Genomic DNA, 27,699 nt, shown 5'->3' on the forward strand with positions numbered 1-27,699 from the left:
CGTAGTGTTTTAAAATAACTGTTCATCTTTAATGATGTCATCGGGTAGAACTTTTTAACTTTATAACTTCTACAAAACGTAGAACTGTGCCGTTGTGAAAATATGTTGACACTGGTATTGTGCTGGAGGTAATGAAAATGAGGTTGAAAAGTGGTGGAGTTGTGCTTTAAGAAAAATGTTGAAAAAGTTGTTCACTACATCCAAACTACTCCATCGTGAAAAATTCTATATCATAGACTACAAATCAGAAGAACAGATCAATTTAGGTTCATATGTTAGCAGAGGGGTTAACATGGCAAAAAAGTAATTGACTACTGAAAAGATTACCTAGATTTGAATTAGGTTCAACTACCACTAAGCTACTGTAAAATGTAGTTAAATTACTAGTTGAACTACATGTAGTTCACTATTCCCAAACACTGCCTGTAGTTTAGTTGGTAGAGCATGGTGCTTGCAACACCAGTATAGTGGGTTTGATTCCCAGGACCATCCACATATAAAACAAAAATGGATGCACGCACGACTGTAAGTTACTTTGAATAAAAGTGTCTGCTAAATGGCATATATTTATTAAATATACACTGAACAAAAATATAAATGCTACATGTAAAGCGTTGGTCCCATGTTTCATGAGCTGAAATAAAAGATCCCCAAAATTGTCCATATGCACAAAAAGCTTATTTCTCTCTGATTTTGTGCACAAATTTGTTTACATTACTGTTAGTGAGCATTTCTCCTTTGCCAAGATAATACATCCAACTGACAGGTGTGGCATATCAAGAAGCTGATTAAACAGCAGGATCATTACACAGGTGCACCTTGTGCTGGGGAGAATAAAAGGCCACTCTAAATTGTGCAGTTTTGTCACACAACACAATGCCACAGATGTCTCAAGCCTTGAGGGAGTGTGCAGTTGGCATGCTGATTGCAGGAATGTCCACCAGAGCTGTTGCCAGAGAACTGAATGTTAATTTCTCTACCGTAAGCCCCCTCCAATGTTGTTTTAGAGAATTTGGCGGTACGTTCAACCAGCCTCACGATCACAGACAAAGTGTATTGCTTCGTATGGGCGAGCGGTTTGCTGATGTCAATGTTGTGAACAGAGTGCCCCATGGTGGCGGTGGGGTTACGGTATGGGCAAGCATAAGCTACAGACAAAGAACACAATTGCACTTTATCAATGGCAATTTGAATTCACAGAGATACCGTGACGAGATCCCGAGGCCCATTGTCATTCCATTCATCTGACACCATCACCTTGTGTTTCAGCATGATAATGCCCCATGTCGTAAGGATCTGTACACAATTCATGAAAACTGAAAATGTTCCAGTTCTTCCATGGCCTGCGTACTCACCAAACATGTCACTCGTTGAGCATGTTTGGGATGCTCTGTATCGACGTGTACGACAGCGTGTTCCAATTCCCACCAATATCCAGCAACTTCCCACAGCCATTAAAGAGAAGTGGGAAAACATTCCACAGGCCACAATCAACAGCCTGATCAACTCTATGTGAAGGAGATATGTCACGCTGCATGAGGCAAATGGTAGTCACACCAGATACTGACTGGTTTTCTGATCCACGGCCCTACCAGATGCATATCTGTTGTCACGTTCTGACCCTAGTATTTGTGTTATTTGTTTGTTTGAATTGGTCAGGACGTGAGTTGGGTGGGCATTCTATGTTTTGTGTTTCTAGGTTGGTTTTCTGTGTTCGGCCTAGTATGGTTCTCAATCAGAGGCAGGTGTCGTTAGTTGTCTCTGATTGAGTATCATACTTAGGTAGCCTGGGTTTCACTGTTTGTTTGTGGGTGATTGTGTCTGTGTTTTACACCACACGGTACTGTTTTCGGTTTCGGTTATTCACGTTACGTTTATTGTTTTGTTGTTCAGTTTGTGTTTTAAATAAACAACAGTGGACACTTACCACGCATTGGTCCTCCTATCCTTCTCCTTCAGACGAAGAGGAGGAAATCCATTACATCTATATTCACAGTCATGTGAAACCCATAGATTAGGGCCTAATGGATTTATTTAAATTGACTGATTTCCTTATACAATCTGTAACTCAGTCAAATCTTTTCAATTGTTGCATGTAGAGTTTATATTTTTGTTCAGTGTATTATGATGTGTGTCACATGATATAGGATAAATGGTAAATTTTTTTGGAGAGCAGGAACATTGTAGACAAGCTGTATATTAATTTAGCTGGCCATGGAAACAGAATGGAGTAGTCTGAACTAAAACTAAATATACAGAGACATTCAATGAGTTCACCGTTCTCTCCATTTTTTATTAAGAGACCTGTTGTGTCATGTGATCCTTAGCCACCAAGATTGAGACTTGCTGGCGAGGAGTACAAGCCAGGAAAGCGAAAGGGAGGAGACAATGGGCTGTCAAGGTCATCAAGAAGTAAGATGGAGGACGAGGTTATATCTTCAGGCTCTAGCACTACAATGTTGACCCATCAACCAAAATTACATAACCTCGTTTATAATCTAGACTATGTCATAGTTTAGGTCCATAGTGGATTGAAGCTTATCATTTCCTAGCACAGTCACAGAAGACAGAGGGCAGTGTTACAAATACATGAACAATTTGATAATTTTCTATCCCAGGTTTATTAAAGGATACATGGCCAGAGGGGAGGCAAAGACCACCGATAACTCAGAATACCTGGCCTTTGTCAGACAGAACTACCTAAACAGGCTGAAAGACAATCTCCCCAAAATGGTTCTGGATAAAACCAGCTGGCTAACCCCTCCACCGGTATTGATGGAGGTATGTATTGACATTGGAATTAAATTACATTGAATTGAGGATGGCTATTTTGCTTAAAGGGGAAGTTCAGTGAAACTTGGCTGTGGAACTGTGCTTGCTCTACTTGTACAGACCTCAGAGATCCTACGTCAGCTCCACATGCGTCTCATGGTGAGGAAGTATATCAGAGGTATCACTGCACAACAGAAGGCACAGGTAAAACCATAATTACTCCTTCATTTTCCATTTTTACCCAATGAGTCCCACCATCACGCCAGTCTTGAATTAGGACCAGAATTTGATAGAATACTGAAATATCCTACTCAAGTAGATGTACTGTTACTATGTATAATGACAAAGGCTACATACACCTGTTAGTCAGGCGTATTGAGGTAGTATGTACATGTAGGTATCGTTAAAGTGACTGTGCATATATGATGAACAGGGAGTAGCAGAAGTGTAAAAAGAGGGGTTGGCGGGTGGTGGGACACAATGCAGATAGCCCGTTTAGCCAATGTGCGGGAGCACTGGTTGGTCGGGCTAATTGAGGTTGAATGTACATGGATGTATGGTTAAAGTGACTATGCATATAAGATAAACAGAGAGTAGCAGCAGCGTAAAAGAGGGGTTGGGGGGGGGGGGGGGGGGGGGACACAATGCAAATAGTCTGGGTAACCAGTCTGGGTAACCACCTGTTCAGGAGTCTTATGGCTTGGGGGTAAAAACTGTTGAGAAGCCTTTTTGTCCTAGACTTGGCACTCCGTTACCGCTTGCCATGCGGTAGTAGAGAGAACAGTCTATGACTGGGGTGGCTGGAGTCTTTGACAATTTTTAGGGCCTTCCTCTGACACTGCCTGGTGTAGAGGTCCTGGATGGCCGAAAGCTTTGCCCCAGTGATGTACTGGGCTGTACGCACTACCCTCTGAAGTGCCTTGCGGTCGGAGGCCGAGCAATTGCCGTACCAGGCAGTGATGCAACCAGTCATGCTCTCGATGTTGCAGCTGTAGAACTTTTTGAGGATCTCAGGACCCATGCCAAATCTGTGCCCGACAGGCTGGGACGAAGGTCACTGTCTACCGGTGTACAGCTAGCTAGCTACAGTTGTCCCCCCGCCCTTTCTTCTGTGGGGTTTATCGGCGGATGCCATCCAACGTTATTGTGCATTAACGCCACCTACTATACTGGAGCGCCCCCCCTGCCTCCCATCTGTCCTAGCATAAACATTTACCAATAGAAGTATAAAGAAGGGTTCCTGCAGATGCAGGAATGCCAACATGCAGGAACGGCCCGAATTGCAGGCCGCAATTGCACCCTTCTCAATATGGGGAGTGCCAGGGCACACTGGACATACCCAAAAGATTTGATGTCAAATTAGCTCTAAAGGCAACAACAAAACCTCATGGAAATGCAACAAATAACAATGAACCAAATGCGGTGTGCGCCTGTGACTCTAGAGACGAGGGGAGCAGGGAGGGGGGAGAGAGAGCAACCAAGTCGACTTGCACTGGTAGATTAAAGGGTTCTCCACAGTGATTTAACAGTCTTTTTATTTTTATTTATCCTTTATTTAACTAGGCAAGTCAGTTAAGAACAAATTCTTATTTACAATGACGGCCTACCAGAAGGAAAAAGGCCCCTGGTGGGATGGGGGCTGGGATATTATTATATATATTTTTAAATATATAAATATAGGACAAAACACACATCACGATAAGAGAGACAACACAACACTACATAAAGAGAGACCTATAAGACAACAACGTAGCAAGGCAGCAACACATGACAACACAGCATGGTAGCAACACAACATGACAACAACATGGTAGCATCATAACAGACAACAGCACAGAGGGCAAGAAGATAGAGACAACAATACATCACGCAAAGCAGCCACAACTGTCGGTAAGAGTGTCCATGATTGAGTCTTTGAATGAAGAGATTGAGATAAAAACTGTCCAGTTTGAGTGTTTGTTTCAGCTCGTTCCAGTCGCTAGCTGCAGCAAACTGAAAAGAGGAGCGACCCAGAGATGTGTGTGCTTTGGGGACCTTTAACTTCGATCTTTAACAGAAAGTGACTGGCAGAACGGGTGTTGTATGTGGAGGATGAGGGCTGCATTAGATATCTCAGATAGGGGGGAGTGAGGCCTAAGAGGGTTTTATAAATAAGCATCAACCAGTGTGTCTTGTGACGGGTATACAGAGATGACCATTTTACAGAGGAGAATAGAGTGCAGTGATGGTAGCATTGGTAGCAAATCTGATGGTAGAATGATAAAGAACATCTAGCCGCCCGAGAGCACCCTGACCTGTCAATCTATAAATTGTCTCCGTAATTTAGCATGGGTAGGATGGTCATCTGAATCAATGTTAGTTTGGCAGCTGGGTTGACAGAGGAGCGAATGCGATAGAGGAAATCAAGTCTAGATTTAACATTAGCCTGCAGCTCTGATATGTGCTGAGAGAAGGACAGTGTACCATCTAGCCATACTCCCGAGTGCTTGTATGAGGTGACTACCTCAAGCTCTAAACCCTCAGAGGTAGTAATCACACCTGTGGGGAGAGGGGCATTCTTCTTACCAAACCACATGACAGTTGTTTTGGAGGTGTTCAGAACAACGTTAAGGGTAGAGAAAGCTTGTTGGACACTAAGAAAGCTTTGTTGTAAGACCGCTTAACACAAAATCCGGAGAGAGGACAGCTGTGTATAAGACTGTATCATCTGCATATAAATGGATGAGAGAGCTTCCTACTGCCTGAGCTATGTTGTTGATGTAAATTGAGAAGAGCGTGGGGCCTAGGATCGAGCCTTGGGGTACACCCTTGGTGATAGGCAGTGGCTGAGATAGCAGATGTTCTAACTTTATACACTGCACTCTTTGAGGCAGTTAGCAAACCAGGCCAAAGACCCCCTCAGAGATACCAATACTCCATAGCCGTCCCACAAGAATGGAATGGTCTACCATATCAAAAGCTTTGGCCAAGTCAATAAAAATAGCAGCACAACATTGATTAGAATCAAGGGCAATGGTGACATCATTGAGGACCTTTAAGGTTCCAGTGACACATCCATAACCTGAGCGGAAACCAGAGTGCATACTAGAGAGAATACTATAGACATCAAGAAAGCCAGTCAGTTGATTATTGCTAAGTTAAGGCAAAATATAAATAGGCCTATAATGCAATTGCCAAATTAAATTCTTGAGGTGGAGTAACTCTGCAAGATCAAGGTCGAATTATGGGCTGAACCTGTTTTTAGTTCTCATTTTCTTTATGGGGGTGTGTTTGATAACAATAACACTGAAAATATCAAAAAAGAAAGTCCAAGTGTCTTCAACAGAGGGGATGAAGCTGATTCTATATCATTTTAGAGGCCAGTTCATGAAGGAAGGCTTGCTCATTAATGTTTTTTAGCAAGCATCTATGACAAATCAGGACATGTCATGTCACTGAGCAGCCATTACAAACAAAGGCTGTAAAACAGTGATCACTAAGGTCATTACTGAAAACACCAGACTGATAACTGTCAGGATTATTTGTGAGGGTAACATTGAGGAGAGTAGCCTTTTCTGGATGTTTGGAGTCATACTTTGTGGGATTGGTAATAAACTGAGAAAGATTTAGGGAGTCCCATTGCTTTAGGACTTGGTCAGGTGGATTTAAGTATGTCCCAGTTCAGGTCACCTAACATGACAAATTCAGACTTAGTGTAAGGGGCCAGGAGAGAGTTTAGGGTAGGTAGGGTACAGGCCGGTGCTGATGGAGGACGATAGCACCCAGCAATAGTCAACAAAGAGCTATTTGAAAGTTTAATGCTTAGAATCAAATTGTTTGGGGACAGACTTGTTGGAGACAACCGAGGACTGAAGGTGATCCTTGGTAAAGAGTACCACTCCCCAACCTTTGGAAGATCTGTCTTGCCGAAAAAGGTTATAACCAGAAAGGTTAACATCAGTGTTCAAAACACTTTTCCTTAACTACGTCTCAGTAATGACCAACACATCTGGATTGGATCTGTGAACCCACACTTTCAATTGATCAATTTTAGGTAATACGCTTCTAGTGTTAACGTGCAGAAAACCCAGGCTTTTACGAGACCAGAATCAGTGAAGCATATATCAGAGCACAAGACAGAATTGGGTCTTGCAACAGTAGATGGGCCAGGGTGTACATGCACATTTCCAGATATCATCAGCAGTAATACAATCAAGGCACGGCAGAAGACAGGGAGACCTATGCAGCGCTGATTTATCTGAATGTGCATTAGATGGCAACAAGATCATATTGTACAGCAATTTCATCAGGTAAGATGAATACAAAGCTGGCGAGAGATGGTTAGAATAGGAGCTATGGAGTGTTCCAAAGATTCTGCTGCACAAAAGTATGTAGAACTTCAGGACTACACAAGCAAAGCTCCGTTGGATCCGTCACGGATCCGTTAACTGTGTGGAGCCCTTAATTTATGGTTAGATATGTATAATCTCATCTGAGGAGATAGTACCAGTCTTGACCACATCAAACCAAAATAAGCTAGTTACACTAGCTAGCCAGCTAGCTAACGTTAGCTAGGCTAATTGAGACTAGCTACATAACTTTAACTGTGTGCTTTCTCCACTCCATTCAGATTATTAAGTAGCAGCCCATTGTTGGCTCTTGGTGTGGTAGCCATTCCTTCTCTTTTAACTTTTAGTTCTGTTATTATATTTCCATCTTCCATTGATTAGCCTAGATATCTAATAAATTGCCACATGGAGGCTCTAGCTCTATAGACAGGTTAGCTGATAACGTCACGAAAACAATGCTTCAATGGGGCAGAAATCCTGTGTTGTTGTGATTCTTGGTGGCCAGATAGCTAGCAACAATGACAAGAAGCTGCCATGTGGGGAATGGTAGGTGGATAGTTTCAGTTAGTTTTATCTTATTATTGATACCATGTCTTGTTTTGAGGTGTTTCGACACATCTACACTAATATTATTAAAATTAGCTAGGTAGCTAACCTAGCTAAAACTATGAAATAACACATATGGAATGATGTAGTAACCAAAAAAGTGTTAAACAAATCAAAATATATTTGAGATTCTTCAAAGTAGCCACTCTTTGCCTTGATGACAGCGTTGCACACAATTGTTTTGCCTGTTTTGCATGTTATTTTGGCATTAATACGTGTCATATCAGTTTACAAACAATGTAAAATAATATATATTATTCAGTTAATAAAGCTGCTTACACACACATTCTCTTTTTTGTTTTCTTGAGTAAGGCAGCTCTGAAATGCAGGTGTTTCAGCCTAGCTCAGTGCTTTCTGTGGTGGTTGGGCGAGCCAGCAGAAAATAGGAGCATTACGCCGTGATTGGCTCAGTGTTCTGTCACTCATGGGGACAGTAGGTCATCCCCAAGTTTAAGTGCTTAGTAAGGGTAGCCATCCAAAATTTCAGCCCTTTGGGTCCTGCAATAGAGTTATATTACAAGTGCCCTTCCAAGAAGGCTCAAGGTCATTGGCCACAGATAAAATGACGCCAAATCACGTTATATTTACAGTAGATTTGATTGGACTGAACATGTCAACATATTACTTTCAAAGTCTTAGCTAGCAGTCACCATCATGAATCAACAATCCACTGGCAAATCCTTTTTAATCCTTATCATATGAAGGTAAATAATGAAGAGAAATTATAGATAAAACGTATCGGTGCTCATCGGCCATTGGACATAAAGATTACACAAGAAGTTGGAAATCGCAAATTCAACAATGAGTCGTTTGGAAGGAAAGAGTGGCTAACTACAAGCATTGCAATGCAACCACTAACGTTAGCCTGCTATTCAATGGAGTGGCTCTGTGTTTTTTCCCCCGAGTTCCCACTATAAATCCAGAGAATGCCAGACTTTGATGACAAAGTTTGATGACAAAATTAGTGCACAAAGGACCGTCACGCCACCTTCACAAGATGAGTCCAAAAATGTATTGTGTTCTGCTGCATAAATTATGTAATATGCCAGGGAGAAATGTATACTGTAGCTAAGAAAGTAATACTAAGTATATGTTGTGTGCCTCACCATAATATTTTGGTCTATTTTCACCAATGTGGTATTGTAAACACATAGTTCGTGGCTGTTGTGTGCTTCTTTGCCAAACATTTTTGGACAGTTTTGACAGTGCTACTGATAGTAGTGGTGGCGCTTGGAAATTCAGTACACACAACATTCTATAATAGAATTGTGTTATTTGACGTGTCAAATTAAAGGCTTATTTACGTGTCAAATAGTGTTATATAACGTGCATCTTTTTTGACACGCAAAGACCCAAACGGTGTTCAATGTGCCTTACCCTAATAATTTGGTCTATTTTCACCGTTCTGTTCTAACTTGGTTGTGCACATGTATCCTATAACCTGTTTCAGAGAAATGCAATCATCGAATATTGTAAGAGCTTTCATTGTCTGTTTATATGTCCCCTATATTTATCCTACGGTTCTGACTTGTACAGGGAGTACACTGTAAAAACGGCCCATGTTCTGAATTCTGTCGCTGTACATTTCAAAAGTGCTGAACAAATAGTTATATTGACTAGATAGGTGGTCTTTCGCTCATTAATGTCTTAATCGAAAATACGGATTGCCTCTTATCCGCTTGTCATCCAGAAACCACATTTGTTTATGCAAGTCAGCCATATCAGCAGTTTTTTTTAAAGGCAGTAAATGAGGCTGAATGAACTGTTTCACTGCCAGACAAGGCTCCGCGGAAAGCCAGGTGTAGCAGTGGTAAGGTGTTGGGACTGCTGTTGGGACTCTGCTGTTGGGACAGCTTTATGTAGGCCCTAACAGTTTGTGGGCACCGTTTGTCACTGTTATATTGCAATAAGTGTTGTTTAGTGTTGTGTAGTGGCTTTGCTGGAATGCATCCAACTTTTTGTTTTTTGCCCCACCAACATTTACATGCTAAAATCACTGCTTATTATTCTCAGATACTGAGACTGTAATGAGTCTGTCAGATGTTCTCAGACCTAAAAAGTTGCCTAATGAGATGAGCCTATGTCTAGCTGTAGCTATTGTGTTGACACACACAGTCATATGCAAGATGCATTAATGTATTGTTCTCTCTCACTTCACATGCAGACACACAGTCAATGAAATGAGATTGATGAGTAGACAATACATGATTTGTGAGAAACACTGATGTTGAATGAATACATCAATCATTAAGGTTAATGTAATGAATGATAGGCCTACTTCAACTCTCATTAATGTGTAATGAACGGCTGCACATTTTATGTGATTGAATTATGTGATACTTGGCTATTTTATGCTTTCATACATCATCTGAGTGATCTAACCAAATATAGTTAACGAATAACGAATAATGAATAAAAGAATAATGAAACTTGACCAATTCTATTTTATACTTACTGAGTCTGGCTTTTAGATTAACATTATCCTACTTTGCACATGACTAAGTACATCAGATAGCTAAAAATCCTAAATCTCTCGAAATATGTCATGACCAAGCAAGCTAATGTTAGCTAAATAGCTAGCTAGTTCACTTGTTTTTGATGTTAGCCTCGCTAATGTTGTTCCCTAGCCCACCATACATAGTGACAATGACGTGCTAGCCACAATAACGGCTAATATTTTCGGGTGCTGGTTAGCCATGCAGCTAGCTAGCTAACTTACTGTAGCTGTAAGGATGGCCTCTCTTGTACTTGAAGGAGAACTGGTCAATGAAATGCAACCATTGATTCTCCTCCTTGTGTTTTCCAGAAGACACAGACACTGGGTATGTGTCTGGATTGTCTCCTGACTCTCCTCAGTCTCTTCCGTCTCCATTGTTTTTCACACACACCGCTTTGATAAAAAAAATGTTTTACTCTCTTTCACGACAAGTCAGACTAACAAAGTTATTTTTGCGTTTTTGAAAATCTGCCTACCATCATCGTTCAGTCTGCGTGCACGTCTTAATTGGATTGGCCTGTTTGGTGAGCAATGCGCAACATTTTATTTGAGGGGCCCCAGCCCATGTAACATCATGATAAACTATGAATAGCCTACAAAATTGTAGTCTGTAATTTATGGCTTTAAAAAGGTAGTGAAATACAATAATTAATTCAAAACATACTTAAGTCAAAATGTAATTACTGACTTAGAAAAATACTCAAAGTACTCGGGAAAGCTACTCAATTACAGTAGCAAGAGTATTTGTAATTAGTTACTTCCACCCCTGTTTAGGACTTTTAAAACACAAAGTGTGTTTGAGCTACAGACTTCTGGGTTGTACCATTGGAGTCGTCTATTTTTTCTGCATCCATACCAATCATTCGTTTGTGTGATTAACGGGGGCTGAGCTAGAGCAGTGTTTGAGAGACAAGAGCAGATCCCGAAGAGGCTCCGGGCTGGGTCTTTTTTACTAAAACATCCGAATGGTTAAGCTACTAAAAACGATTAAAAGCTATCTATGAAAAGATGAGACTCTCATGTACACGCTCTAGCTACACAAGAGTTTTTAGAAGGTAAGGGGTTCTTCTACATAGAAGATCGTAGGAAATCCCAGAACATAGTGTCTACAATACAGTAATAAGCTCACACTTTCACTCCAAATTCCTGACAGTTGTCACTGACGAGTTGGATATTTATTTCCCACTGAGCAAACCATTTCTGTACTTACAGCTTCATATAAATTCATTCATTTTTGTTTTGGCGGACCGTATTTTCTTTAAATTGACATTTGTGAATCAAACTCATGAAATCAACTGTTTACGTGAAATTGTTGTTCAATCTAAGGGCTGAACATGCAGATAAATGAAAGTCAGATAAATAAAAACTAGATTTTTGCTATCCATTACGTCATGGATATAGTAGGCAACAGACTTTTGTTGCAGTACTGTACATGTTTTATTTTATTTACTGTGTTGTAGGCATAGGGGCCTAAAAGGTTAGGATTTTAAACCTTGTATAACCTGTATAGCCTATGCAGATGTTTGTGATCACATGAATGTGTAATTCCATCTTTGTGATGTTTATTAATTGCGTTTCCCTCCCAGCTTCAACTCAAGGGGATCACCAGTGTCATCTTCAAGGGCAAGAAGGACAGCTACCCACAGAGTGTCTCCCAACCCTATGTGGACACCAGAATCAGTCAGTATATAGTAGCACAGCGGTTCCCAAACTAGGGATCGCAACCCCATGTGGGGTCGCAGGAGGGGACCTGATATGGGGTTGCAGGAGAATTTCCAAAATCCTGAGAATAAAATACGATATACAACTATATATATATCTAAAAAATATACAGTGTGTGTATATATATATATATATATATATATATATATATATATATATATATATATACACACTGTATATTTTTTAGATATATATAGTTGTATATCGTATATATATATATATATATATATATATACAGTACCAGTCAAAAGTTTGGACACACCTACTTATTCAAGGGTTTTTCATAATTTTTGACTATTTTCTACATTGTAGAATAATAGTGACGACATCAGAACTATGAAATAACACATATGGAATAATGTAGTAACTGTCACTTTGGCATGAAGAGATTCGGGAGACAGGCGCAGGAATGCGTAATAGTTTTTTTTATTATGCCCAAATTACGGCGTGCTGTGTTAAGGCACAAGGACAAAGACCAAACAAACACGTAACAAAAACACAGGGTTGAAACTCAAACAAAAGAGCGTGGAGTACCTCTAATAAAATAACACACGCACACAATGATTATCGCACGGGACGAGACCCGTAATCATCTGCACAATCCACAAGGGCACGAAAGCCCATAACACACAGCACAGGTACTCACACGCACCAACAGACGTAGTAACAATAATCGACAGCACCATGGTGAACAAAGGGGACATTATACAAATACAATCAGTGGGAATAGCTGCTAGGTGTGCGCTATGAAAGTTCCAGAGGGATCCATGACAGTAACCAAAAAAGTGTTAAACAAATCAAAACATATTTTAGATTCTTCAAAGTAGACACCTTTTGCCTTGATTACAGCTTGAAGGAGTTCCCACATATGCTGAGCGCTTGTTTGCTGCTTTTCCTTCACTCTGCGGTCCAACTCATCCCAAACCATCTCAATTGGGTTGAGATTGGGTGATAGTGGAGGCCAGGTCATCTGAAACAACACTCCATTACTCTCCTTCTTGGTCAAATAGCCCTTACACAGCCTGGAGGTGTGATGATAGTGATGATAAATGATAGTCCCAATATGCGGCAGGTAGCCTAGTGGTTAGAGCATTGGGCCAGTAACCGAAAGGTTGCTAGATCGAATCCTCGAGCTGACAAGGTAAAAATATGTTGTTCTGCCCCTGAACAAGGCAGTTAACCCACTGTCCCTAGGCTGTCATTGTGAATAAGAATTTGTTCTCAACTGACTTGCCTAGTTAAATTGTCATGAACGTTGTTGTAAGGACTGTCGGACCAAAGTGCAGCATGGTATGGGTTTAACTATTTATTTAGTGAACCGGCACAAAAAACAATAAAGCACAAACGAAACGTGGAGCTAATGGCGTGCTCACAGGCAACTAACCAAAAACAAGATCCCACAAAAACCCAGTGGGAAAAGGCTGCCTGAATATGATCCCCAATCAGAGACAACGATAAACAGCTGCCTCTGATTGGGAACCATACCAGGCCAACATAGACATACAATAACCTAGATAACCCACCCTAGTCACAGCCCCACCTAACCAACATAGAGAATAAAAGTCTCTCTATGGTCAGGGCATGACATTAAAATGTTTTAAAATAAACACAAACCAGATGGGATGGTGTATCCCTGCAGAATGCTTTGGTAACCATGCTGGTTAAGTGTTTTCTAAATAAATCACTGACAGTGCTCGTGTTTCTTGGCCCAATCAAGTCTCTTCTTCTTATTGGTGTCCTTTAGTAGAGGTTTCTTTGCAGCAATTCAAACATGAAGGCCTGATTCACGCAGTCTCCTCTGATCAGTGGATGTTGAGATGTGTCTGTTACTTGAACTCTGTGAAGCATTTATTTAGGCTGCAATCTGAGGTGCAGTTAACTCTAATGAACTCATCCTCCTCATGAGATCCAGTTTCATCATAGCGCTTGACGGTTTTTGTGACTGTACTTGAAGTAACTTTCAAAGTTTTTGACATTTTCAGATTTGACTGACCTTCATGTCTTAAAGTAATGATGGACTGTAATTTCTCTTTGATTATTTGAGCTGTTCTTGCCATAAAATGGACTTGGTCTTTTACCAAATAGAGCTATCATCTGTGTACCATCCTTATCTTGACACAACACAACTGATTGGCTCAAACGCATTAAGATGGAAAGAAAAACCACATATTAACTTTTAACAAGGTACACTTGTTAATTGAAATGTGTTACAGGTGACTCATGAAGCTGGCTGGGAGAATGCCAAGAGTGTGAAAAGCTGTCATCAAGGCAAAGGGTGGCTTATTTTAAGAATCTGAAATATAAAATATATTTTGATTTCTTTAACACTTTTTTGGTTACTACATGATTCTATATGTGTTATTTCATAGTTTTAATGTACATCTCTACAATGTAGAAAATAGTCAAAATAAAGAAAAACCCTTGAATGAGTAGCTGTGTCCAAACTTTTGCCTGGTACCATATATATATTACAATATCGTCTCTGTACCTCAAATTCGTTGTCATGTGGTTAACCATACAAATCTAAATGAAAATGATTCACATCTAAAAGATCAAATTCACACTTGACCGTTGTTCTTGAACCATTCCCACTGTGAACGTCTAGACCTGCTACGCTGTGAAACCACACACTAGTCCAGAGACTGATACTACCAGCCGCAATTGATATGGTGAAAACAATGTGTGGGGTGACAGAGGCACAGAAACTCACATCAATACCTTTGCCAGATAACACTGTTGAGCAAATAATTGATGCTATTGCTAGCAATCAAGAGGGACTCTGACTGAACGACTCAAAAACTCCCCAGGTTATGGACGTTAGCTGTGAGGTGCCGAGATGCCCATGCATTAACTTTGTTCGCTCTACATGTCGGGGGATGCAATTCACAAGGACGCGCACGCCTGTTCGCAAACCTATGTGGAGATATGGGATCAAAGCATGACAATGTTCTATTTCACACCAAGCCTTGGTGGTTATCAAGAGGGAGTGTTGGAAAGATGTTTCGAATTGAGAGGGGAACTGTTGTCATTCACAATAGATGTTAAAAAAATATATAATAAAAAGAGAGACTTGGTCGACTTTGTAATGGAAATAAAATGTGTCTCCTTGCCTATGTAACAGACATATTTGGGAAAGTGAACGAACCCAAGCATGCAGGGGAAATACAAAAACATTCAACAGTTGAGTGACCGAATCAGTGGATTCAAAGGAAGGAATTCTTATTGGAGAGTCTTTCAAAAGCAAACCATGCCCCATTCCCTCGGCTGTGCATGTTTCTAACAGAAAACAGCATCAGTAAAGTGTCCCACACGATTGATGCCTGCTCACCTCCAACACTTGGAAGAGCGCATATTGACCTACAGCGGCAAGAACAAGTATGTGAACCCTTTGGAATTATCTGGATTTCTGCATAAATTGGTCATCAATTTAGATCTGATCTTCATCTAAGTTGCAACAACAGACAAACAGTCTGGTTAAACTAATAACACACAAATGATTGTATTTTTCTTGTCTATATTGAATAGATCATTTAAACATTCACTGTGTCTGTTGATAAAAAGTATGTGAACCCCTAGGCTAATGACTTCTCCATTAGCTAATTGGAGTCAGGAGTCAGCTAACCTGGAGTACAATCATTGAGACGAGATTGGAGATCTTGGTTAGAGCTGCCCTGCCCTATAAAAAACACTTACAAAATGTGAGTTTACTATTCACACGAAGCATTGGCTGATGTGAACCATGCCTCGAACAAAAGAGATCTCAGAAGACCCAAGATTAAGAATTGTTGATTTGCATAAAGCTGGAAAGGGTTACAAAAGTATCTCTAAAAGCCTTGATGTTCATCAGTCCACAGTAAGACAAATTGTCTATAATGGAGAAATTTCAACACTGTTGCTACTCTCTCTAGGAGTGGCCGTCCTGCAAAGATGACTGCAAGAGCACAGCGCAGAATGCTCAACGAGGTGAAGAAGAATCTTAGAGTGTCAGCTAGTCTTAAAGAAATCTCTGGGACATGCTAACATCTCAGTTGTTTGGAAGGAACACACAACACTATGTGTGGAGAGAAAAAGGCACAGCACACTAACATCAAAACTAACATCATCCCAACTGTAAAGTATGGTGAAGGGAGCATCATGGTTTGGAGCTGCTTTGCTGCCTCAGGGCCTGGACAGCTTGCTATCATCGATGGAAATATGAATTCCCAAGTTTTTCAAGACATTTTGCAGGAGAATGTAAGGCTATCTGTCCGCCAATTGAAGCTCAACAGAAGTTGGATGATGCAACAGGACAATGACTCAAAACGCAGAAGTAAATCAACAACAGAATGGCTTCAACAGAAGAAAATACGACTTCTGGAGTGGCCCAGTCAGAGTTGTGACATCAAACCGATTGAGAGGCTATGGCATGACCTCAAGAGAGCGGTTCACACCAGACATCCCAAAAATATTGCAGTTGAAACAGTTTTGTAAAGAGGAATGGTTCAAAATTCCTCCTGCCCGTTGTGCAGGTGTGATGCGCAACTACAGAAAACATTTGGTCGAGGTTATTGCTGCCAAAGTAGGGTCAACCTGTTATTAAAACCAAGGGTTCATATACTTTCCCCACCCTGCACTGTGAAATGTTTACACAGTGTGTTTAATAAAGACATGAAAACATATAATTGTTTGTGTGTTATTAGTTTGAGCAGACTGTGTTTGTCTATTGTTGTCACTTAGATGAAAATCAGATCAAATTTTATGACCAATTTATGCAGAAGTCCAGGTAACTCCAAAGGGTTCACATACTTTTTATTGCCAATGTACTTCCCAATCTGTTTCAATGTGATCCTGGCTCTGCTGACATGCTGGTAAGTGAAATCGAACAGCTGATTGAGCTGTCATGTGACCAAATGCATTTACGGGTCACTACAGAGGAGTTTTGGTTCCTGACTCAACGGGAATACCCTGCCGTTTCCCTCTGAGCATTTATGTCGCATTCAAAACAACTGGGAACTCTGAAATCTCTGACTTCAGTGCGTTCAAGACAACTGGAAACTCGGAAAGAAATGGTCATCCAACTCGGAATTCCAACTCGGGACCTCGGGCCTCTTTCCAGAGCTCCGGCTTTCCGACCTGAAGATCACTGACGTCATAATTTGACCTTGAGTTCCGAGTTGTCTGAAAAACACCATAAAACTTGTGGTAGGCTACCCTTCACCAGCTCATATCTGTGTGAAGCTGGATTCAGTGCTCTCTCCTGCATTAAACCAAATATTGAACCAGTTTGGATGTGACCTCAGAGATGAGGTGCGCACTGTTGACCACGCCCCTTGACTTTGAGAAGCTCCGACACGACATGCATCAAGCACACCCATCAAGCACACCCATCTCGTTAGTGGTGGTAAGATAAGAGACTATGTCAGACTCATTTGCAATTGACTGTCATAGCCCCACATTACAATGTGATGGTGAGTTAAAAAGACAATCAGAAACACTCTTAGAAAGTTTTTAAATTGACTGCCACAGCCCCAAATAAACAAGTTAACATCGGCTGTTAATTACATTTTTTTTTTCACCAGGTTGGGGTCGCAGGATTTTTCAGATATCAAAATGGGGTTGTGGAACAAAAACGTTTGGAAACCCCTGTAGTAGTGAATAGTATCTGTGTATTATGGGGTGTCTTACTTAAACTCGTATTTTAGGGTCAAATGCCACATTTTGCGCTATGTTCTTTTTTCAGGTGAACAGGACATAAATATGAAGGTCCTGCAGATGATTCGCCATGAAGGAATCAAGGTAATCAAGACACTTGTGTTGCAGTGTGTCCTTGACACTTAAAACTTTTCTCTCTTTTTCTCTCCTGCTCCCTCTCTCACTCTCACTCTCGTACTCTTACACCATCTCTCTTCTCTCTCTCGCCCCTCTCTCCCACCATCTTTCTTCTCTCTCTCTTTGCAGTACAGCATACCAATAGTGAAGTACGACAGGAATGGATTTAAAGCCCGACCTCGGCAGCTCATCCTCACACAGACTGCTGCCTATGTGGTGGATGATGCCAAGATCAAGCAGAGAGTGTTGTACACTACTCTGAAAGGTGAGCATCCAGCATGCTGTGGATGGGATGGATGGGGTTCTAGCTTGTCTGATCTCTCTTGCAAAATAGATTTGATCTCAATGAGACGAATCTTAACTTCCATTTAAGTCACATTTTCACAAGGGGAAGTTCGGATTCTCCCCAATGGGACTAATGTGGATAAATACTGGTTGTATAGAATAGATTTGGTTTTAAAGTGTACTGATCTGTGTGAGTGCTGCTTACTCGATTACAGGTGTGTCGGTCAGTACCTTGAGTGATGGCATCATCATTTTCCATATTCCAAGTGAAGACGATAAGCAGAAGGTAGGAGGACACGGTCTCCACACCCTCACACAGCGTATAGAATAATAGCCTGGTAATGTCCGTGTAGTGCCTCTGTTATTCAAGTGATTCTAACCAGGAACTGCTCAAAATGGAATCCGATGTGCATCCAAAATGGCGCCCTATTACATATAGTGCACTACGTGCCCTGGTCAAAAGTATTGCACTATACAGGGAATATAATGCCATTTCAGACACAGTCCTAATGCTATCCAATGTGTCCTGACCTCGTGTGCCCAGGGGGACCTAATCATGCAGTGTGACCACCTGTTTGAAGCGTTGACCAAACTCAGCGTGGTTGCCAACAAGCAGAGCGCCATCAACGTGGTCCAGGGCAGGTAAGGCTGTGGCTGACAGGATTGATTCTGGGAGTTCTAGTCCGATGGATCAAGAGGCCAGATGAGCTTAATTCTGATTGTTATTTCATTTAGGATAGTCCACTCAGTAACAATTTCCAGTGTTTTCCAATGAGTTCTGGGTGAATATGACTATGATATGTGGTTATTTTTTAGCGTCAAGTTTCAGATGAAGGCAGGGAAAGAGGGCATTGTGGAATTCAGCAGTGGCCAGGAGTCCATGGTGTACAAGGACAAGAATGGACATCTCATGGTGGTGAGTGATGCTGTTACTGCTGCTGAGAGGGGCCTGGTTGCCTGTTCCCAGACCTGTTTGTGCTGTCTTGGCCAACTCCTATGGCCATTGCCACATAATTTGCCTCAGATCTGGGACCAGGCTCGTGCACAGCTGGTTAGAATCACATGCTTTCTGCAGATTTTTATTTTAGCTGCTAGAAGAATGTCACGGCTTCAATAAGTAGTGAGTGCAGGAGTCAGGCGCAGAGAGCAGGGTCGTTCCAAAGATGTGGATCTTTAATATTCCAAAAAACCAGAGAGACGGTCACGCCACACACACAAGGGCGCGTAAAGTCCCAGTCCAAACAAACAAGACGAAACTGATCGGAAAAAAGAAACCACAAGAATAATCAAACGCCATAACCAGAAAAACAGGTGCAACAAATCAGACACAACTAAATGAAACAGAAAAGGGGATCGGTGGCAGCTAGTAGGCCAGCGACGACGACCGCCGAGTGCCGCCCGAACAGGAAGAGGCACCATCTTCGGCGGGATTCGTGACAAAGAAGACATTTATTTTTAGTAGAATGTTTCCTTTGGCTTCCCAGTGGCATTATACACAGAACAGAAAAACAAATATTGAAATGACTGTGATCGCATTGATATGATATCAAACATAGGAAACGTTAACAAATGTTTGGAGTAAGATGCAGTTATTGTATGGTTTTTCATGAGGGCATGCTCTACCTTGGGTTATGGACATACTGTGAACCATACAAAAAGGAATGCGGAGTCCTTTTTGCAGCAGGCAGCTCCAGGATCGCATTCATTTGGCACCAAACGGAAGAAAATGGACTGAAACAAAGAGGGACTACCGTGTCCAATAGGAATCTTTCATTTAATTGCAAGGGTTTTCAAATGTTTTCTGTTACGTCCCCTAATTAACACAATGTAGGTGATCAACACATGCAGGCTGAACGAATGACATATTTGTCACTCTAGGTTTCCACTCGGACCAGGGCTCGATGACCTGTGCAGGACATAGAGACACACTAAGGAGAGGATGGACAGGCACCCAGCAGACAGACACATCATCTGGATTAGACCAAGATTTTTGCTCTTGTATTGCCTGATTCCAGATCTGTTTGTGTTGTACACAAACTCAATAGCCAGTTGCAAACAAATCTGGGATCAGGCTGGTTTTTGTTAGAGATGAACACCCCAAAAATACCTACAGCTGTTGCTTTCAGAAAACCCGAAACTGCAAATGTACAAACCATTGAATCAATCAATGTATTTAATGTCAATCAGGCAATCTCTTAAGAAAATATATTTCAGTTCTTCTTATGCACCAATCCTGTGTGATAGAATTGACTGGAGCCAACCAAGTGTTCATTTAAAGACATACTCCGGTACTTTGGCGACTAAGAAAGTATTTTTAAACCTCCCACATTGGGCTGAATGTGTCAATTTGTAGTTTGTAGTTTGAAAGCGACTTTTCTTGAAGATGTGCTGCGTTATTTTCCCTAAATTTAACCTCACGTGGCCAGCCACCTAGCAATTTGAGTTCTAGCCAATGAGCTTGCATTTGAGTGACAGTGTTATCCAACAAAGTTGCAGGGCGGGCCCAACGGCTCAGTGGACACAGCAGAGAGAGAGAGAAATGACGTCGTGCACATACAGTATGTGACATATTATGCCATTTTCAGGGACCACTTTTGGCTCATGAGCACTACTTTCATAACTACTGACTAATAAGTATACAAAAGTACCGGAGAATCTCTTTAAGGGACCCAAGAAAAGCACAAACCTGTGTCATGTCTATGATCTACCACACACTTGTATATTTCAATTCATTTCTGTTTGTGAATTCAAGGCTAAGGGAGCCTTTATGTCTCTGCTGGTTTAGTATTTCAGATGTAATATTCACATTACGGTGTTGTTGAATTCAGAGCAAAGTGTACTTACTCTCTAAAATAGTACATTATATATTTTTGTACTATAGCAACCGTCAGGCTAGGAATCATTGATTTTGGAACAAAGTCATGTGTATCATAATTTTGTATTTCAACCAACATTCAAATGAAATTAGAAAAATAAAATCACAACATTATAGAAATCTTAAATTATTTGATAAGAGGTATCTATAAACATTTAAATGCGGGACATCTGTAGACAGATGTCTTCACAAGTATGGTTTCCTAAAAGAGAACACATGTGGACATACAGTTACATTCCTTAATGAATACCCTGATGAGGGCCAGGTCTAAATGATCTGCCTGTTAAAAGCTTGTAGGAGAGAGCTCTCTCCTCCTTCAGCCTTGGAGCTCCATCATTCAATCAACCTGGATAACACGTCACAGCTCAAGTTCTTCCCTTGTAAGCAATCACTTACATGGCAAGAAGGGACAATGGGTTAAATGGGAAATCCTATTAATTAAAAAGTGGTTGTGGGAGAGTAGAGGTACTCTATTGTATGATATCTTTTTAATCAACTAAATGTTGACTGATATTCAATAGGGTGAATTAAAAAAATGCAACAAAAATAGTTGGAAATTGATAGAATATGAAAGGCTGCGAGCAGCGACACCGTCTCAGACACAATGAGATCATCTGATTCGATACTGCCCCCTAGTGGGCTTTTATTGTAGAACACCTGATTGACAGCCATCATACAGCTTCTTCAAAAACTTAGAAGACTTTTCTTTCAACACATCCAAAAACTCAGTGACAAACGTTGCATGATTCTTGTTCTTCTGGATTGCATTATAGCAAGGACCAAAGAACACGATGCTGACATTGCAATTCCCTCCAGTATAACAACTGACATTTCCATTCCACACATTTCCAGTCCCATTAACAATCCTATTTACATTCACGCACAGTAGAAAAACAAATCATCACCTCCAAACTCTGCAACCACCAACCGACAGATGAGAAAAACAAAACAATTCCTCAGAGCACTACACACAACAAGATAGCCTACAAATGAACACACGTGAAACAACTTCACCACATCACACTACGCTTCAACTCGTCTCTCATCCTCAGCAGTGAGCTCCTGTGTGAGAGTAGGAGTGGGGAAGACGAGGGAGAAGGAGAGGCGCTGGAAGTAAGGCACAGAAGATTTCCACTGAGTCCAGGGTCAGACATTTAGGGCCGGGCTTTGTATGGTCGAGGTCAGTCAGGAGTTACTGGTGGTGGTGTGTGCGGTCGTCGGGCCGCTTGACGTGGATCCTGCGCACCCTGTCAACGCGCTCCTCGTCTTCGTCCACGTGGTGCGAGTGGCCGGCGGCACCCCCTGTGGCCTCCAGCGGAGCGTTGTCAGGACCCCTCCCGTCCTGGGACTCGTACAGCAGGATGTTGAGGGGCTCCTCGTAGATCCACTCCACCTGGAACGGTAGGGGAGTGGATATGATATATATGCATTTATGTATGTCTGTCTGCCTGGGTATTATGTTATCTGAACGTAAAGTACGCCTGTACTTTGTTAAAAAAACAAATGTCACAACGGCATATTAAAGTACTCTATTTTATGCTAACAGAAGGTTAGAGACAACCAACTCATGAATTGAAATAATTTACTAAGAAGGAATCAGTTCTGTCATCAGAGATGGAAGCCAGATACATGATGTACTTGCCCAGTTTGTGCTGATTAAAATATCTTAATGACGACATCCCACTATAAGCCATCCCAGAGTATGATTCACTTGCGTTACCTTGGTCTGCTTCTTCTCTGTGGCGTAGACGATAGAGGTGCAGCACACCTCGGCGATCTTGCGGCCCTGGCCATATAAGGACCAGCAGCAGATCTCGTTGCCGATCACGTCTTTGTTGAGGACAGCTTGTTAAACAGCTCGATGTTTTTCAACATGTTGTCATCAGAGTTACTGCCTGGAGGGAAGGAAGGGGAAGCCTGCAACAACCGGCTGCATGTCACATCATCGACTATGCTGTCGGACATCAGATTGCAATGTCAAATGACGTGGCTATGTGATATGTTGTGCGATATTGCAGATTTTTCACTTGAGATTTACAGTTAAAGTCGAAAGTTTACATGTACTTAGGTTGGAGTCATTAAAACTTGTTTTTGAACCACTCCGCAAGTTTCTTGTTAACAAACTATAGTTTTGGCAAGTCGGTTAGAACATCTACTTTGTACATGGCACAAGTAATTTTTCCAACAATTGTTTACAGACAGATTATTTAACTTATAATTCACTGTATCACAATTCCAGTGGGTCAAAAGTGTACATACATACACTAAGTTGACTGTGCCTTTAAACAGCTTGGAAAATTCCAGACAATTATGTCATGGCATTAGAAGCTTCTGATAGGCTAATTGACATCATTTGAGTCAATTGGAGGTGTACCTGTGGATGTATTTCAAGGCCTACCTTCAAACTCAGTACCTCTTTGCTTGACATCATGGGAAAAATCTAAAGAAAGAAGTCCTCGGAAAAAAATTGTAGACCTCCACAAGTCTGGTTCATCCTTGGTAGAAATTTAGTGAAGGCACCACGTTCATCTGTACAAACAATAGTACGCAAGTATAAACACCATGGGACCACGCAGCCGTCATACGGCTCAGGAAGGAGAAGCGTTCTGTCTCCTAGAGATGAACGTACTTTGGTTCGAAAAGTGCAAATCAATCCCAGAACAACAGCAAAGGACCTTGTGAAGATGCTGGAGTATCTATATAAAAGTATCTATATCCTCAGTAAAACGATTCCTATATCGACATAACCTGAAAGGCAGCTCAGCAAGGAAGAAGCCACTGCGCCAAAACCGCCAGAAAAAAGACAGACTACAGTTTGCAACTGCACATGGGGACAAAGATCATACTTTTTGGAGAAATGTCCACTGGTCTGATGAAACAAAAATAGAACTGTTTGGCCATAATGACCATCGTTATGTGTGGAAGGAAAAGGGGGATGCTTGCAACCCGAAGAACACCATCCCAAACGTGAAGCACGGCGGTGACAGCATCATGTTGTTGGGGTGCTTTGCTGCAGGAGAGACTGGTGCACTTCACAAAATAGATGGCATCATGAGGATGAAAAATTATGTGGATATATTGAAGCAACATCTCAAGACATCAGTCAGGAAGTTAAAGCTTGGTCGAAAATAAATGGGTCTTCCAAATGGACAATGACCCCAAGCATACTTCCAAAGTTGTGGCAAAATGGCTTAAGGACAACAAAGTCAGGTTATTGGAGTAGCCATCACAAAGACGTCAATCCCATAGAACATTTGTGGGCAGAGCCAGGAGGCTACAAACCTGACTCAGTTACACCAGCTCTATCAGGAGGAATGGTCCAAAATTCACCCAACTTATTGTGGGAAGCTTGTGGAAGGCTACCCAAAATGTTTGACCCAAGTTCAACAATTTAAAGGCAATGCTACCAAATACTAATTGAGTGTATGTAAACTGCTGACCCACTGGGAATGTGATGAAAGAAATAAAAGCTGAAATAAATAATTCTCCACCATTATTCTGACATTATACATTCTTAAAATAAAGTGGTGATCCTAACTGACCTAAGACAGGGAATATTTACTGGGATTAAATGTCAGGAATTGTGAAAACTGAGTTTAAATGTATTTGGCTAAGGTGTATGTAAACTTCCGACTACAACGGAACCATAATTCACTGCCAATTTGTCTTTATAGACGTAAGAGTCTCACCTGGTGTAGGAGTATTTATCATTGCTTTTGTTGTGTAACAGTTTGACAGTAGGCTGTGTAGAGACAAAACAACAGAGGAAGATGCCAGTAAATATTCAATATGTGAGACTAGATCTTCCCTAGTAAATACCGGACTTGTCCTTCACTCTGATGCCTGACTCAGTCAACAATACCTTATTAGAGGTGGCAATGAGTCTGTGATCTTCCTTCGATGATGTCACCAGGGGAAGTTTACAGAACGGCTCGTACGACTCTTTGTTCTAGAACACCAATAAAAACATGAGTCATACTTAGACGGTAAAGACAGATTTTGTCCAGAATCAATATGAATTTGGACATAGATCCTCTAACAGATTGGGTGGGTTGGCTGGGCCAGTAATGATATATTTGTAGGAGGTAGAGGCAGTGAGAGGAAGTAGAGCTATACAAAGGCAGAGTGTGGGTGCAGGGATGAGACAAACTATTTCACACCATTGTGCCGACCAAAACCGTACTGGCTCTAATATTTTCATTTTGACATGGTCCTTTCCAGCACAATTCAAGCAACTATGGTGGCTGCACCAGTCTTGAGGGTGAGGGTTACCTGACACTCATCAGCCAGGCCCTGGACCAGATAGTACTTGGACTCAGCCAGCATCTCCTCAGTCTCCCGACGACTCTCTGGGAGTGGCACCACTCCATCTCTAAGGTAGTTCAGAATTGTCCCAAAGTGTTTCCCACACCGGTCAATCAAGATCCAGCCTAGAAAGGGACAAGCACCAGATTAGAGACCACTTTCATTTGTAATTAGTGTATGGGGGCAATTCCATGGTAGTGATGCTAAGACTCAGAGCTCTCGCTTTAAAAATGTATCCCAAACAAAAAACAATGTTTTCTATGTTAAATAAACCATACAACTCTATGCACAAGGATGACTTTGAACAATTTCCACTGAAAATTTTACCAACACCTTTACTTAAAGAACAGTGCAGATGCAAAGTTTGATAACAGAATGATGGCACCAACAGCACAAACCATCACTGTTCTTGAAGTAAACGTGTTTTTGTAAAAATGTCTGTGGAAATTGTTAAAAGTAGTCATTGTGCATAGAGTTATATGGTTTGTTTAACTCTGCAATCATTGATTTTCGTTTCACATACATTTTAAAGTGAAAAAGCTGAGACTTAGAATCACTCTGTTCCTGAAGAATTGCCCATTGCCAATTCCTAGGCTCGTTGTCATGCTCGTCTTGACGCTTGACAATGAATATTTAGGAGTTGGCAAGACAGCACAGACAGACCTCGGACCAGGATAGCAAAATACAGAAGCATGTTACAAAGACTCCTCACTCAGACACTCTGGATCCCTCCAACCATGCGTTGTGGTGCCACTGACGTCTGACAGATACAGTACCTTCACTGCCTGTGAGGACCTCCATAGGACCTGCTATGGCCTAACCCAAAACCAATTTGATTCTCAATTCTCACAGTTGGTCGTCTTCCCCAGTTAGTTGCCCTGCAACGTACCCTCCACTCACCGAATGGCAGCTAACTTTTGTTTTGGCCACAGGTCACATACATAACCACAGCTTTATATTCTAGACATAACTAGACTCCCCCCAGTTAACTAACGTTAGCAGACTAGCTAACTATAGGATAACCCATTCATAGTAGCGCCTATTGACGATAATACCTTCTGGCCTGGGTTGGCCGCAGGAGTGTTGTTAAAAGAGCCCAAACGTTCGTTCTGAACGTTAAAACGCATCGCGTGCGGTACGGTTTGGGAAACATAATCTTTATGTATCTTTAAAAATCAGCGACAAATACTTTTCAAAAAAGTTTAAATTAGTACACACCTTTATAGGTTTAGAGTTCCCACACGGCCATATTTCCATGTTACAGTGGAAGACAGTGGACGACCTGTTCTAACTAACTTCGCTATCTGCATCTCCGAACACCTGTGTGTAAATGGAATAGAAGCCACGGAAAAATACTGTCAGCTTTAACTGTTAAAACAATGTATACTATACATTGTATAGGAACGCTGTATTTTGCATTTGTGAAATTATTTTGACATGATATTTAAAAAAAACATACAGTACCGCAAATGAGAACCGAATCATGTTTAGATTGAATATTTGGCTGTTTTGGCTTCCAAGCCCAATTCGCCCTTTAAACAGAACATGTAAGGTCCAGTACTGGACTAAACCAAGAAGACTAGCTAACGTTAGGCCAAAGAGACAAGAATGTCCCACATTTGACAAATGAGTGATCATTGATTCAATGTTTTCTATTCCCGAAAGTGCTAGCTAACTACCATGTGATTTAGAACAATAACATTATTCAGTCATATCTACCATAGAACCCACCCCCAACAGATTTAGGTAATCTAGCACCAGCTCGAGTCAGGAATCACCCACTTCCGGACACTAGTATTTTGCCAGCGGAACTTCTTATGTGATTATGTTTAACGGCGGTTTGCATTCAACAAATGTTGCATTACCGTCAATTACTAGACTGGAGTATAACTCCCTTATACTTTGCTTGATAAACAAATACCCTACAATCTACAACACTCACAAAAAAAAAAAAAAAAAAAAATGTTAAAAAATAACACCACCCTACTCCACTATTTAAATCTATTTAGTCCCACTTCAGGCCAACAACCTAAAAGGAGGAGACAACCCCACCTTAACACACCCTGTAACTTTTCTGATGTAAAGTCTTGCACACCCAAATACCTCTCTGCAGCTGCCACCACAACCTCAACTTTCTGCGAGTTACGTTCCATCCCTGCAGTACAGTTGATAACCATTGCTATACAAAAATCCAATCTTACTGAAACATATATCACTTGTTGGCGTCTCCCTCCATACTGGTACAGATCTACTACTATGCTACACATTCATTTGTCTCATGCCCTTCTGCACACTTCTAAACTCTCCTTCCAGACTCATATTTAGCATCTCCAATCCAAAATGTAATCTAGAATCGGCTTCCTATTGCGCAATCCTTCACTTATGCTGCCAAATATACCCTCATAAAACTGACTATCCTACCGATCCTTGACTTTGGCAATGTAATTTAAAAAATAGCCTCCAACACCCTACTCAGCAAATTGGATGTAGTCTATCACAGT

General features: G+C 41.3%; 1 protein-coding gene and 1 pseudogene across 5 annotated transcripts in view; one reads left to right on the top strand and one right to left on the bottom strand.

The window, feature by feature from the left end:
* The window catches only part of LOC110535759 (unconventional myosin-Ih), a 47,178-nt gene extending 24,183 nt beyond the window's left edge, over nucleotides 1-22,995 (top strand). For 3 of the 5 annotated variants that reach the window (XM_036935551.1, XM_021620998.2, XM_036935552.1), the window contains 10 exons: nucleotides 2,328-2,412; nucleotides 2,619-2,781; nucleotides 2,893-2,976; nucleotides 11,790-11,883; nucleotides 17,645-17,700; nucleotides 17,863-17,998; nucleotides 18,234-18,304; nucleotides 18,563-18,660; nucleotides 18,835-18,934; nucleotides 19,897-22,995. In XM_036935551.1, coding sequence (XP_036791446.1) covers nucleotides 2,328-2,412; nucleotides 2,619-2,781; nucleotides 2,893-2,976; nucleotides 11,790-11,883; nucleotides 17,645-17,700; nucleotides 17,863-17,998; nucleotides 18,234-18,304; nucleotides 18,563-18,660; nucleotides 18,835-18,934; nucleotides 19,897-19,923 — 914 coding nt within the window. In that variant the 3' untranslated portion in view covers nucleotides 19,924-22,995. Of the gene's footprint in view, nucleotides 1-2,327; nucleotides 2,413-2,618; nucleotides 2,782-2,892; nucleotides 2,977-11,789; nucleotides 11,884-17,644; nucleotides 17,701-17,862; nucleotides 17,999-18,233; nucleotides 18,305-18,562; nucleotides 18,661-18,834; nucleotides 18,935-19,896 lie in introns of those variants that run through there. The other 2 variants (XR_005034639.1, XR_005034640.1) reach the window with 2 other exon arrangements.
* On the bottom strand, nucleotides 20,945-26,972 carry LOC110535030 (annotated as a pseudogene).
* Nucleotides 26,973-27,699: the final 727 nt, after the last annotated feature.

This window comes from Oncorhynchus mykiss, chromosome 11 (genome assembly GCF_013265735.2).
Source record: "Oncorhynchus mykiss isolate Arlee chromosome 11, USDA_OmykA_1.1, whole genome shotgun sequence".
Lineage (NCBI taxonomy): Eukaryota > Metazoa > Chordata > Actinopteri > Salmoniformes > Salmonidae > Oncorhynchus > Oncorhynchus mykiss.